General features: G+C 47.5%; 1 protein-coding gene across 3 annotated transcripts in view; it reads left to right on the top strand.

Moving 5' to 3' along the window:
• LOC134356353 (fatty acyl-CoA hydrolase precursor, medium chain-like) overlaps positions 1 to 12,370 on the top strand; it is a 124,746-nt gene that overhangs the window by 21,569 nt on the left and 90,807 nt on the right. For all 3 annotated transcript variants that reach the window (XM_063067251.1, XM_063067250.1, XM_063067249.1), the window contains exons 4-7: positions 5,147 to 5,280; positions 7,783 to 7,936; positions 9,410 to 9,514; positions 11,692 to 11,796. In XM_063067251.1, coding sequence (XP_062923321.1) covers positions 5,147 to 5,280; positions 7,783 to 7,936; positions 9,410 to 9,514; positions 11,692 to 11,796 — 498 coding nt within the window. The remainder of the gene's footprint in view (positions 1 to 5,146; positions 5,281 to 7,782; positions 7,937 to 9,409; positions 9,515 to 11,691; positions 11,797 to 12,370) is intronic.

The following is a 12,370-nucleotide window of genomic DNA, read 5'->3' as shown; positions in this document are numbered from 1 at the left end:
CAAGGAACTTCCAAAAGGAAAAGACCCTACTCCTGAAAGCTTAGAGGAACCATGCCCCAAGGTGTCGTTACAGATAGAGGGAAGTGATGCTAAAGCCATCCTCGACCCTAGGGCGCAGGTCAAGTTGTTGTACAGTTCGTTTTACAACTGGTGCCTGAAGCAGTTACCCTTGACAACTGCAAGGGCACTGGAGATTTGGGGTACCAGTGCCAGTAGTTATCTAGAAGACGATGATTGATTAATGACCGTGGAGTTCATGGGGGAATTGTCTGGGCACCCAGTGTGTCGAGTTGCTTCTGAGGACATGTGTAGCTGCCTTGAGCCGGTACCGAATTTAAACGAGACCCAACTGTGGTACGGCCTGGGTGAAGTAGCTGAGGGTGAGACCCTCTTAGTAGACGCTCCGAACTACCACGGGGTGGTGGGGGGGGGAGTTGGCCGCTGAAGACACCTCAGGGAGAGAGAGGTCGCGGCGACTGGACCCTGGCACCATGGAAGATGTAGGCAGTGTGTGTGCGGATTATGCGACGTGGTTTAATGTGCTGGATCTGAGGAGTGGATGTTGCCAGATCCTGAGGAGTGCAGCTGTTGAGCCGAAGACGGCCGTTATTAGTTCCCTAGGATTCTTCTGATCCGAAAAGATGCCCAAGGGAATATCCGGAGCCCCTGCATCCTTCCTGCAGGGCATGAGGAAGACCATGGGGGAAGTGAAGGTGTGTGGAGTTTTGGCGTATGTGGATGACCGCCCAGAGCTTGGATTCGCCTGGGGGGACTATGAGGCGAGGCGAGTGGCTGAGCCCGGGCGACCGAAGCGAAGTGTAAAATGTGGAGGAGTTTTTGGCCAGCGGAGTTTGGTGCAATGTGAGAAAAATGACCCGACATACCAGTTGAACTTCCTGGTGTTGGAACAGACAGTGATGGACCTGGGGATGGAAACCCAGGTCGTCAATTTGAATGAGACACAGGGGAGAGAGGGGATTTGCACCGCTGAACTGAGTGCTCAGAAATGCCAGCCGGAGACTGAGTGCCGCACTTGTGGGACGACCATTGCAGACTCAGAATTCACGCTCATCAACGTGGAGAAGGAGCAACGGAATTCCGAGCCGACACTGCAGTCATGTACTGATGAATTAATTCAGCGAGAAGAAACAATGACCCACCTTCGAAGGGATCAGCAGAAACTCAAGACGTCGATCCAGAAAAGATTGGAGGACTTACTAGTTGGGGAAGATCAAGGAAGTGGTCTGACTGAGGCCGACAGAAAACCGAGAGCCCAGGGAGGGGACTTTGACTACACTTCCGAGGAGGTGAAGCAATGGAGGACAGATCTCGGAAAAGGGAGGCGGACGCTTGAAAGGAACCTGAAGGTGACTATCGCGAGTTTAAATGAAGTGGAAAAACTGAAAATTGACCTGGAAGACGTCATCAGGAAGGAACAACCGGAGGCTGAACATCCTTTTCAGGTCAGGGTGGGAGAAGCTGGTGGGGTAACCGCGTCCCAGATTGAGATGGCCAAGAACCGTGAGTCAGAACTACTGAGGCTGTGGCGAGAGTTGAAGGGGTCCCCGAAGAAGCTGACGTCTCGACTGCAGGAGGCTGAAGGGGTAGCCCCGGCTAAATGCTTCAGTTTGGAGAAACTCAAACAGCAGCTACCGATCGAGGGAATGAGGAAGAATACGGATTCGAAGGATGATGTGCTGGACATGTGGTACATGCTGCCTATCGCTAACTTCCCCGTGATTGAGGAAGAGACCTTTGGCCCCTCTCCCACTGAGTCAGGTGTAGTGGGGAGGGCTAGCTGTGGGCAGTCTGGGTTACAGCAGGACCAGGAAGGAAAAGAAGCGGGGCCCCGGACACGGGACAGGGGGCTCCGAGTTGTAGCAGTGGCCTGAGTGAGAGAGGAGTCGGCAAGCAGACCCGAGGTATCCCTAGTAGTGTCTGAGCCTTTAGGGTTTAGGTGAGGGGGTATGGAGGTCTCGGAGGATTAGGAAGCTCCCAGATAGGTTGGCCTATGTAGCACCCGTGGATGGGCAGAAGATCCACTGTTTGGGGAGCAATGTCACTGTGTGTATCTGGATGGGTTTTTATGTATGCAGGACTGGTTGGCAAGTTATTTAGAAGTCATGAGGACATGACTTTATTTGGTGGGCGGAGAGTGTAAGGGGTTTCTTCTTTTATGTTACTGCGTAGGCTAATTAAAATGGCTTCTTTGTTATGTTAACTGCTGAGAAAGTCCTCCTGCTAGCAGTTTGTTTGGATTATGTTATTGATAAGAGGATGAACGAACCAATTGGGATGGATGTTATTCTTTCTGTGTGTCTGTAAGTCATCGTGATGTGCAGGTTTTGGGGCAGAAGGCGTGTGAGAGAGAGAGAGGCCCAGTTTGGCGGGGCCGAGGGCTATTTCCCTAGACGACAGCTAGCTGAGCGACCCTGAGACTTGCTGGGGGTGGAGGGCTACATACCCTTTTACGCAAATGGTCCAAAAGCTGCCAGCTACCGACAAGAAATGCTGTGAAGCTAACTCCATGAAAACACACATCTTCCAACTTAGTAATACCTCAAGTTTTGATGTTCTAAGCGATTGTCTCCATTTGGTCTGCAAGCTTCTTGAACTAAACAACTTGGCCAACGTTGTCTGTTAGAAAAAAGTTAAGTTAAATATGCCATTGTCTTACATTGCACCTCTTCAGCAAAAAGGCAGGTGCAACACATACACTCACACACACACAGACACTCAGACTTACAAAGATAGAAACACACATATGTACACAGAAACAAACACACACACACACACGATATGAAGATAAGTAGAGGGGTCTGTATAGAAACATAGAAAGCCTACAGCACAGTACAGGCCCTTCGGCCCACAGTGCTGTACCAACATTGTACTTTAGAAATTTCCGAGGGTTACCCATAGCCCTTTATTTTTCGAAGCTCCATGTATCTATCCAGGATTCTCTTATAAGACCCTATCGTATCTGCCTCCACCACTGCTGCCGGCAGCCCATTCTATGCACTCACCACTCTTTGTGTAAAAAAAAACTTAACCCTGACATCTCCTCTGTACCTGCTTCCAAGCACCTTAAACCTGTGCCCTCTCGTGTTAGCCATTTCAGCCCTGGGAAAAACCCTCTGACTATCCACATGATTAATGCCTCTCATCATCTTGTACACCTCTATCAGGTCATCTCTCCGCTCCATCATGGGTATCAGCCGGCAGGATCTTGCCCCCAACAACGAGGTCCTGGCGAAGGCTCAACTCCCAAGCATTGAAGCCACTCATCCTCTGACATTCTAAGGAGAAAAGGCCAAATTCACCCAACCTATTCTCATGAGGCATGCTCCCCAATCCAGGCAACATCCTTGTAAATCTCCTCTGCACCCTTTCTATGGTTTCCCACATCCTCCCTGTAGTGAGGCAACCAAAACTGAGTACAGTACTCCAAGTGGGGTCTGACCAGGGTCCTATATAGCTGCAACATTACCTCTCGGCTCTTAAACTCAATCCCCCAATTGATGAAGGCCAATGCACCATATGCCTTCTTAACCACAGAGTCAACCTGTACAGCAGCTTTGAGTGTCCAATGGACTTAGACCCCAAGATCCCTCTGATCCTCCACACTGCCAGGAGTCTTACCATTAATACTATATTCTGTCATCATATTTGACCTACCAAAATGAACCACCTCATACTTATCTGGGTTGAACTCCATCTGTCACTTCTCAGCCCAGTTTTGCATCCTATCAATGTCCCGCTGTAACCTCTGACAGCCCTCCACACTATCCACAACACCCCTAACCTTTGTGTCATCAGCAAATTTACTAAGTCATCCCTCCACTTCCTCATCCAAGTAATTTATAAAAATCATGAAGAATAGGGCTTCCAGAACATATCCCTGAGGCACACCACTGGTCACGGACCTCCATGCAGAATATGACCAGTCTACGACCACTCTTTGCCTTCTGTGGGCAAGCCAGTTCTGGATCCACAAAGCAATGTCCCCTTGGATCCCATCCCTCCTTACTTTCTCAATAAGCCTTGCATGGGGTACCATATCAAATGCCTTACTGAAATCCATATATGTTACATCTACTGCTCTATCCTCATCAATGTGTTTACTCACATCCTCAAAAAATTCAATTAGTCTCGTAAGGCACGACCTGCCCTTGACAAAGCCATGCTAACTACTCCTAATCATATTATACCTCTCCAAATGTTCATAAATCCTGCCTCTCAGGATCTTCTCCATCAACTTACCAACCACTGAAGCAAGACTCACTGGCCTATAATTTTCTGGGCTACCCCTACTCCCTTTCTTGAATAAGGGAATAACACCTGCAACCCTCCGGAATCTCTCCCATTCCATTGGTGATGCAAAGCTCATCACCAGAGGCTCAGTAATCTCCTCCTTCACCTCCCAGAGTAGCCTGGGTACATCTCATCTGGTCCCACTGACTTATCCAATTTGATGCTTTCCAAAAGCTCCTGCACATCCTCTTTCTTAATATCTATATGCTCAAGCTTTTCAGTCCACTGCAAGTCATCCCTACAATTGCGAAGATACATACAGTCAGTGGCCACTTTATCAGGTACAGGAGGTAACTAATAAAGTGGCCACTGAGTGTATGTTCTTACCAGTCTGTGTGTGGAAAAACTTGCCCCTTGAATTTCAACGTCAATTCATTCTCAAAGCACCTGTCAGTGACCAGACCTTGAGATTCATTTTCTTGCAGGCTTTCACTGAAAAAAAGAAATACAGTAGTTTATGAACAACTATACATAAAGGCTGACAAACAACCAATGTTCAAAAGAATACAAACTGTGAAAATAAATATAAATGATACTGAGAATGAGTTGTAGAGTTTGTAGAATCAGTTCCGAGATAAGTTGAATGAAATAATCCAAACTGGTTCACGATTGCTGTAGGTTATAATTTTTTCCAAATCTGGCAGTGTGGGACCTTGGAACCACTTCTAGATCTTTCCTCTCTCACCCTAAACCAAGGATACCTGTGAAGGATCACTGTGCAGAAACAAAGCCATTTGAACCAGTGAGCTTTGTCTCTCTGCTGGCTCTCAGCTCCTCCTGCAGCCAGTTAGTGGAGGCCCAGGACAGGTTCTAACCACAGGCTTCTTTGTCCTAGGTTATGGTCTGGATCCATGGTGGGGGCTTTATCTTTGGGAGTTCATTACTCTTCGATGGATCTCCACTTGCAGCGTACGAGGATGTGGTGGTCGTGGTGATCCAGTATCGGCTGGGAGTTCTTGGATTCCTCAGGTGAATGGCCTCTCCTCCTCTACAATCCTTTCTTCATCATCTCTCCCTTGCACTGCTTAATCCCCAAGTAACGGAACAGGATTCATCTCCCTCCACATCCTCCCATCACACACTCCCGGGGTCAGACCTAGAGTGAAACGCCCTCTACACTGTACAATCACACATTCCCAGGGTCAGACCCAGAGTGAAACTCCCTCCACATCTTCCCATCACACACTCCTGGGGTTAGACCCAGAGTGAAACTCCCTCCACATCCTCCCATCACACACTCCCGGGGTCAGACCCAGAGTGAAACTCCCTCCACATCCTCCCATCACACACTCCCGGGGTCTGACCCAGAGTGAGACTCCCTCCACATCCTCCCATCACACACTCCCGGGGTCAGACCCAGAGTGAAACTCCCTCCACATCCTCCCATCACACACTCCCAGGGTCAGACCCAGAGTGAAACTCCCTCCACATCCTCCCATCACACACTCCCGGGGTCTGACCCAGAGTGAGATTCCCTCCACATCCTCCCATCACACACTCCCGGGGTCAGACCCAGAGTGAAACTCCCTCCACGTCCTCCCATTACACACTCCCAGGGTCAGACCCAGAGTGAAATGCCCTCTACACTGTCCAATCACACATTCCCGGGGTCAGACACAGAGTGAAACACCCTCCACATCCTCCCATCACACACTTCTGGGGTCAGTCACCGAGTGAAACTCTCTCGACACTGTCCAACCAATCACGCACTCCTGGAGTCAGACCCAGAGTGAAACTCCCTCCACGTCCTCCCATTACATACTCCTGGGATCAGTCACCGAGCAAATCTCCCTCGACACTGTCCAATCACACACTCCTGGAGTCAGACCCAGAGTGAAGCTCCCTCTGTCGAACATGGTGTACACCTGTTCTGCACTTTCTCTGTAACTATTGCATTTTATTCTGTTGTAATGTTTTACGCTGTTCTATCTCCCTGTGTAATGATCTGATCTGCATGAACAGTATTTAAGGCAGGTTTTTCTATTGTATCAATATTTGACAATAATAAACCACTTCCAATAACCTGCACCTTTTCCACACATTTTACCAGTCCTCCCCCCACCCCCAGAATTCTTTACTGAAGAAAGTTGTAAACTCTGCCAATAGTCTCCCCAGCATCCAGGACACCTTCAAAAGCCAATGTCTGCACAAGGATTCCCAATGCGTCTCAGATTTTTGGAATTTCTCTCCATTTAGAAATGAGTCTACCATTTTATTTCTTCTACCCAAGTGCATGACCGTACACTTCCTGAGACTGTCTGTATTCCATCTGCCACTTTTTTGCTGATTCTTGTAATCTTCTTTGGTCCTTCTGTAGCCTGTCTACTTCCTCGAAACTACCTGCCCTCCACTTATATTCATATCGTCTGCAGACTTGGCCACAATTCCATCACCCAACGTCTTCCCAAGCACGGAGATCACACTAACTAGCCTATAATTTCTTTTCTCTGCCTTTCTCCCTTCTTGAAGAGTGGAGTGACATTTGCAATTTTCTGATCTTCCAGAACCATTTCAGAATCCAGTGATTCTTGAAAGATCATTCCTAATTCCTCCACAATCTCAATATTTCAGTAACAACTTCTTCCCCTCAGCCACCAGATTTCTGAATGGACGGTATTCCCACGTACACTATCTCACTACTTTTTTCCTCTCTTTTGGCACTACTTATTAAATTTAATTTTCTGTTTATATATGCTTCTTATTGTAATTTATAGCTTTTCAGATGATGTATTGCAAAGTGAGCTACACAAAGGGACCTGTGTGAGAGAGATTTTAAATGGAAAAGCCAGCGCACTGGGCCAGGTCCACTCTCTCAACCTCGGAAGTCTGGGTCCGGTGGTATGAGAAGTGGTAACCAACTGGGGTTTTCCTTGGTTGACGTGGATGACCATGACTTCCTCTATGCCTTGTCAAGCTCTTTGCTGTCCACAGAGTGTTGCAGAGCCACCTTCCTGGCCATTGGATCTCACTGGAGATCTCATCCGGCCAGTTCACTGGAGCTGTCCTCACATGTTAGGACAAGCATGTCCCTGTCTCACTGGGGTACAAAGCCCGCTGGCTACCCTCATCTGGTTTAACCTACCTATCGGAGTGGTGTACTGAGCTGTGGCAGATGTTGCATGCAGACAGCTGCTTGGAGCCACAGGTGAGAGCTGAGAGTCTGGTGGGGTCCAAAGGTGAGTGAGCTGCCCCAGAATGGACACAACAAGCCCCTTCACCAGAGATGCTACCCCTCTCTGGACACCCCACACACCCCGTGTATCGCAACGTACTGCTGCCACCAAACAACAAACTTCATGACGAACGCCAGTGATAGTAAACCTGATTCTGATTCCGATTGGATTCCCTCTCCCAGGTGGTCACAGGTAATTGTTTAACCCTTGCTAACCTAACCAAAATTCCGATGTTTCTCTACTCCTTCCACTGCGTTACACAGACAGTGTTGGTGAACATCTGCCTTTGTTCCTTCAGCTCAGGGGACGAGCATATGCCGGCAAACCTGGGAATGTTGGATCAGATTGAAGCACTGAAGTGGGTCCAAGAAAATATCAAGAGCTTCGGAGGAGATCCCAACTCGGTCACAGTATTCGGGGAGTCTTCTGGAGGAATATCTGTATCGTTGCTCGTAAGCTTTTTGCCTTCCATTTCTTTCAGGTAGTCGACATTTCCCCTGACTGTTGTTTCCTTATTTTCCCTTGTGAATACTGACTGGCCCCGGCTAAGGGAGCTCGCTTTATGTCTCATTGTACTGCCGCCGCAAAGCAACAAACTTCACGTGAGTCCTGACGAAGGTCAAATTTGGATTCCAATTTGGCCCAAAGTGTTCGGTCCATAGATGCTGCCTAACATGCTGAGTTCCTCCAGCATCTTCGTGTGTGTTACAGGGCTGTACTGTTCCATGTTTTCAGCTGTCTATCTCCCTCCACAACAGGATCCACCAGTGACCCCTTTCCCTCCACCTTTTGTACCATCTCCCCTCCTCCCCGTCTTGATGGAGGATCTCGACCTGAAACATCAACTGTTTATTCCTCTCCCTGCCTCATAATTCCTTCTCGGGTGCGCAGCTGCACAGTAACTGAAATGCTCCCACGCACATAGCTCTTATTGCCGTGTAGCTGGAATTTTCTTTTACATAATGTTTTATTCACCTGCCATGTAGTTTTCAGGCTGTGTAGAGCAATTGTGATCGACACAGCTGTAAAAAAAATTAGTCTGAATGTTGATTTGAATGCTGCCTGACCTGCTGAGTTCCTCCAGCATTTGGTGTGTGTTGCTTTAGATTTCCAGCATCTGCAGAACCTCTTGTGTTTAAAATGTCATGCCATATAAGACAGTGATTAAGACACCTGATTCTAACTCCATATGGTTGGAAATTCCACCGACAGCAGCCGACCTGAATCCCATCACCATTGCAGTGTTGTGAATCTGCTGTGATTGTCCCCCCAGGCTGGGAGAGGACACCTTCAGTGTAGCCTGAGCTGATCGAGGCCCTCTGGTTGGGTTCGACAATGGTTGTCGCATCCTAGCAGCCTACGCAGGCCAGTACACCAGCCAGGGCAGTACAATATGGAGAGCAAGAGGGCTCCCCCCTTTCCATGTAGGCAATGAATCCAAAAGAATGGCAGAGAAAAACTCTGTTTAGCACCAGCAGTGTCGCAGGAGTTGCTAGTCAGTGTTGAATGCGATGTATGACTGCCTTCGGGTCCCCAGCTCCAGATTTTTTGGGGGTTTGCTCCTGAAGCCTTCCCCATGAGTTGGTATAGCCGCAAGGCTGTGCAGTTTGAGTTCAGTTGTCCTTCTCCTTGATGAGCTGCCAATCACGGCTGACAATCCCCATCTCCCTGAAGCGACTCGCGTTAAGGCGCTGGTAACCCGCCTTTGCTACTTCTCCTGTCTGTAGAAACAGTTCAGCCGGACTTGGTAGTTCAGCCACACATGAAGGCCAGGAGCTGGACTTAATTGTCAGAGGCTATATGAGGCATATGCCATTGGGAGCATTTAATAGGGAGTGAGAACTTATCCCCACTACTACTGCCCCCGCCCACTGCTCTGGCTGACAAAGAACCACCTGAAATGATCACATCTGTTGCTTACACAGCTTGCTTCCCCCTTGGCGAAAGGTCTGTTCCACAAGGCGATATCCGAGAGTGGCTCTGCTCTGTACGAAATAATGTTTAACAGAAAACCAAACATTACAGTTCAGGTAAGTAACTTCTTTCAGAGCTCACGTTCAGATTTATTTCTCACAGGGCCATACAGTCAAATAGACACACATCCGGTGTTCCCGATGCGGTCTCCTCTACCCATCTAAAGAATTTTCCTTGTCTGATTATAAAAGTGATAGATCTTTCAGAGGCCCCATTTTGCCTTCTTTATTCTTTTTGTCCACATTGATTCTACCCACAGCATCATTTCTCAGCTCTTTATTTATCTTGTAGAGGATCTGAGGTTTGTTTGTGCTCTAAAGCAAACTGAAATCCAGAAGGATCTGAAGGATCAGAAACCAGAGATCAAACCCGATGTAGACGGTGAACACTCTCGCATTTCTGGCGTTTTGCGAGTGTCTTCCACAGAGACTGTCACAAAATACTTATTAAGTGCGTCCACCATTTCTTTCTCCCCCATCACCATCTTTCCAGCGTCATTTTGCATCAGTCTTATATCCACTCTCATCTCCCTTTTTAAGCATCTGGAAAAAAAAATTGGTATCCTTTTTTATATTATTGGCTAGCTTACCTTCATATTTCATCTTTTTCCTCCACTAGCTTTTTAATTTGCCTTCTATTGGTTTTTAAAAGCTTCCTCATCCCCCAACTTCCCACAAATTTTTGCTCTATTATATACCCTCACTGATACATTCAATTATCTGCTTCTCAAACTGAAGGATATTTTAACATATATGATATTTTATATGATATTTTGATCTCTGTCTCCAAAGGGTTCCTTTACCTTAAGCTCCCTAATCAATTCTGGATCTCTACATAAAATGCAACCCAGAATTGCCGTTCCCCTCGTGGGCTCAACCACAAGCCACTCTGAAAATTCCCTCTATTGGAATCCAGCACCAACTGGATTTTCCCAATCTACCTGCATATTGAAATCCCCCATAATTATCACAACATTGCCCCTTTTACTTGCCTTTTCTATCTCCCATTCTAATTTGTAGCCCACATCCTGGCCACCATTCAGAGGCCTGTATATAACTCCCGTCATGGTCTTTTTACCCTTGCAGTTTCTTCACTCTAGCCACAAGGATTCTACATCTTCTGAACCTTTATCACCCGTTTCAAGGATTTGATTTTAATTTTTACCAATAGTGCCACCCAACCTGCCTACCTGCCTGTCCTTTCCATATGATGTAAACCTTGGATGTTAAGCCCCCAACTATAGTCTTCTTTCAGCCGTGACTCAGAATTGCCCGCAATCTCATCCCTACTACAACAGCAGGAGATAACCTGCTAACTGTGCAACAAGATCATCTTCCTCTTTCTATATTGTACCTCCATTCAAATATAAAACTTCCAGTCCTGTATTCATCACCCTTTGTGATTTTGCCCCCTGTTAAACGTTAACATCCCGCTGACTGAAATTTTGCCCTATCATCTGCCTGTGCTTCCTGACAGTCTCACTCCAGATCGCATCTAGATGTAGCCCCCACCCTCAGGCCTATCATTCTGGTTCCTATGTCACTGCCAGGTTAGTTTAAACCCTCCCCAACAGCTCTAGCAAACCTGCATGCAAGGGCATTGGGTTCAGGTGTATCCCGTCTTCCTGTGGCAGGTCTCATCTTCCTCAAGACATCCCAATGTTCCAGAAATGTGTAACCCTGCCCCCTGCACCAATACCTCAGCCATGCTTTCATCTGCCAAATCATCCTATTCTTCCCCTCACTAGACTGTGCCAATCTATTACTCTGCCCAGTCCCATCGGCCTGCACCCGGATCATAGCCCTCCGTACCCTCCCATCCGTGTACCTGTCCAAATTTCTTTTAAATGTTCAGATTGACTCCACATCCACCACTTCCACTGGCAGCTCAATCCATATTCTCACCGTTGTCTGATTGGAGAAGTTCCCCCGAAGCATTTCACCTTTCAACCTGAACCCATGACCTCTATTTCTAGCCTCACCGAACCTCCGTGGGGAAAAAGCCTGCTTGCAGTTATGCTATCTAAACCACTCATAATTTAGTGTACCTCTATCAAAGCTCTGCTCATTCTCTGCTCTCGGGAATAAAGTGCTAACCTGTTCAAACTTTCCCAGTAACTCGGGTCCTCAACTCCTGACAATATCCTTACAAATTTTCCCTGTACACTTTCAAACCTGTTGACAGACAAGTTCCTGTCCTTTATCAAACTGACTAACTGTCAATCTCTCTGCAGAAGATCGCAAGCAAGGTGGGCTGTGGCCTGAGCACCTCGCTGGAGGTTGTGGTTTGCCTCAGGAACAAGTCTGAAGAAGAAATGTTTAACCTCACCCAGAGCACTGTAGGTGAAAGGCACTCGCTCAACCTCTTTGCTTTGTGAATGTTTTCATTTGTGTATCTACTGTAACATCACCAGTCTCACACATTCTCAGTCTCAAGAGCATTATCTCTGAGATGGGTTGTCCAGGTCTGGGTAGGTGTGTCAGGAGAATGTGGGGTGGATGAAAATGGACCGATGGCCGTTGTGTGTTCTCACACACAGTCCGGGTCCTGCTGCTATGATTCCTTCCTCCCGAGGGTTATATAGAGCTCCAACGTTACCAAGAGTCATGAGGTCATGTGGATCTATAAAACTCTGGTCAGGCCACTCTTGGAGTATTGTGTTCCGTTCTGGTCACTGCCTGATAGGAAGGATGTGGAAGATTTAGTGAGGGCACCGAGGAGATTAACCAGGATGCTGCGTAGATTACAGGGCATGTCTACTGAGGATAGGTTGAGCAAGCTAGGCTTTTCTCTTTGGAGTGAAGGAGAATGAGAGGTGACTTGATAGAGCTGTACAAGATGATCAGAGGCATAGATGGACTGGATAGCCAGAGACGTTTTCCCAGGGTGGAAATGGTTAATACAAGAGCACA

Source organism: Mobula hypostoma, chromosome 14 (assembly GCF_963921235.1).
Source record: "Mobula hypostoma chromosome 14, sMobHyp1.1, whole genome shotgun sequence".
Classification (NCBI taxonomy): Eukaryota; Metazoa; Chordata; class Chondrichthyes; order Myliobatiformes; family Myliobatidae; genus Mobula; species Mobula hypostoma.
This window is presented reverse-complemented; position numbering and strand designations above follow the sequence as displayed.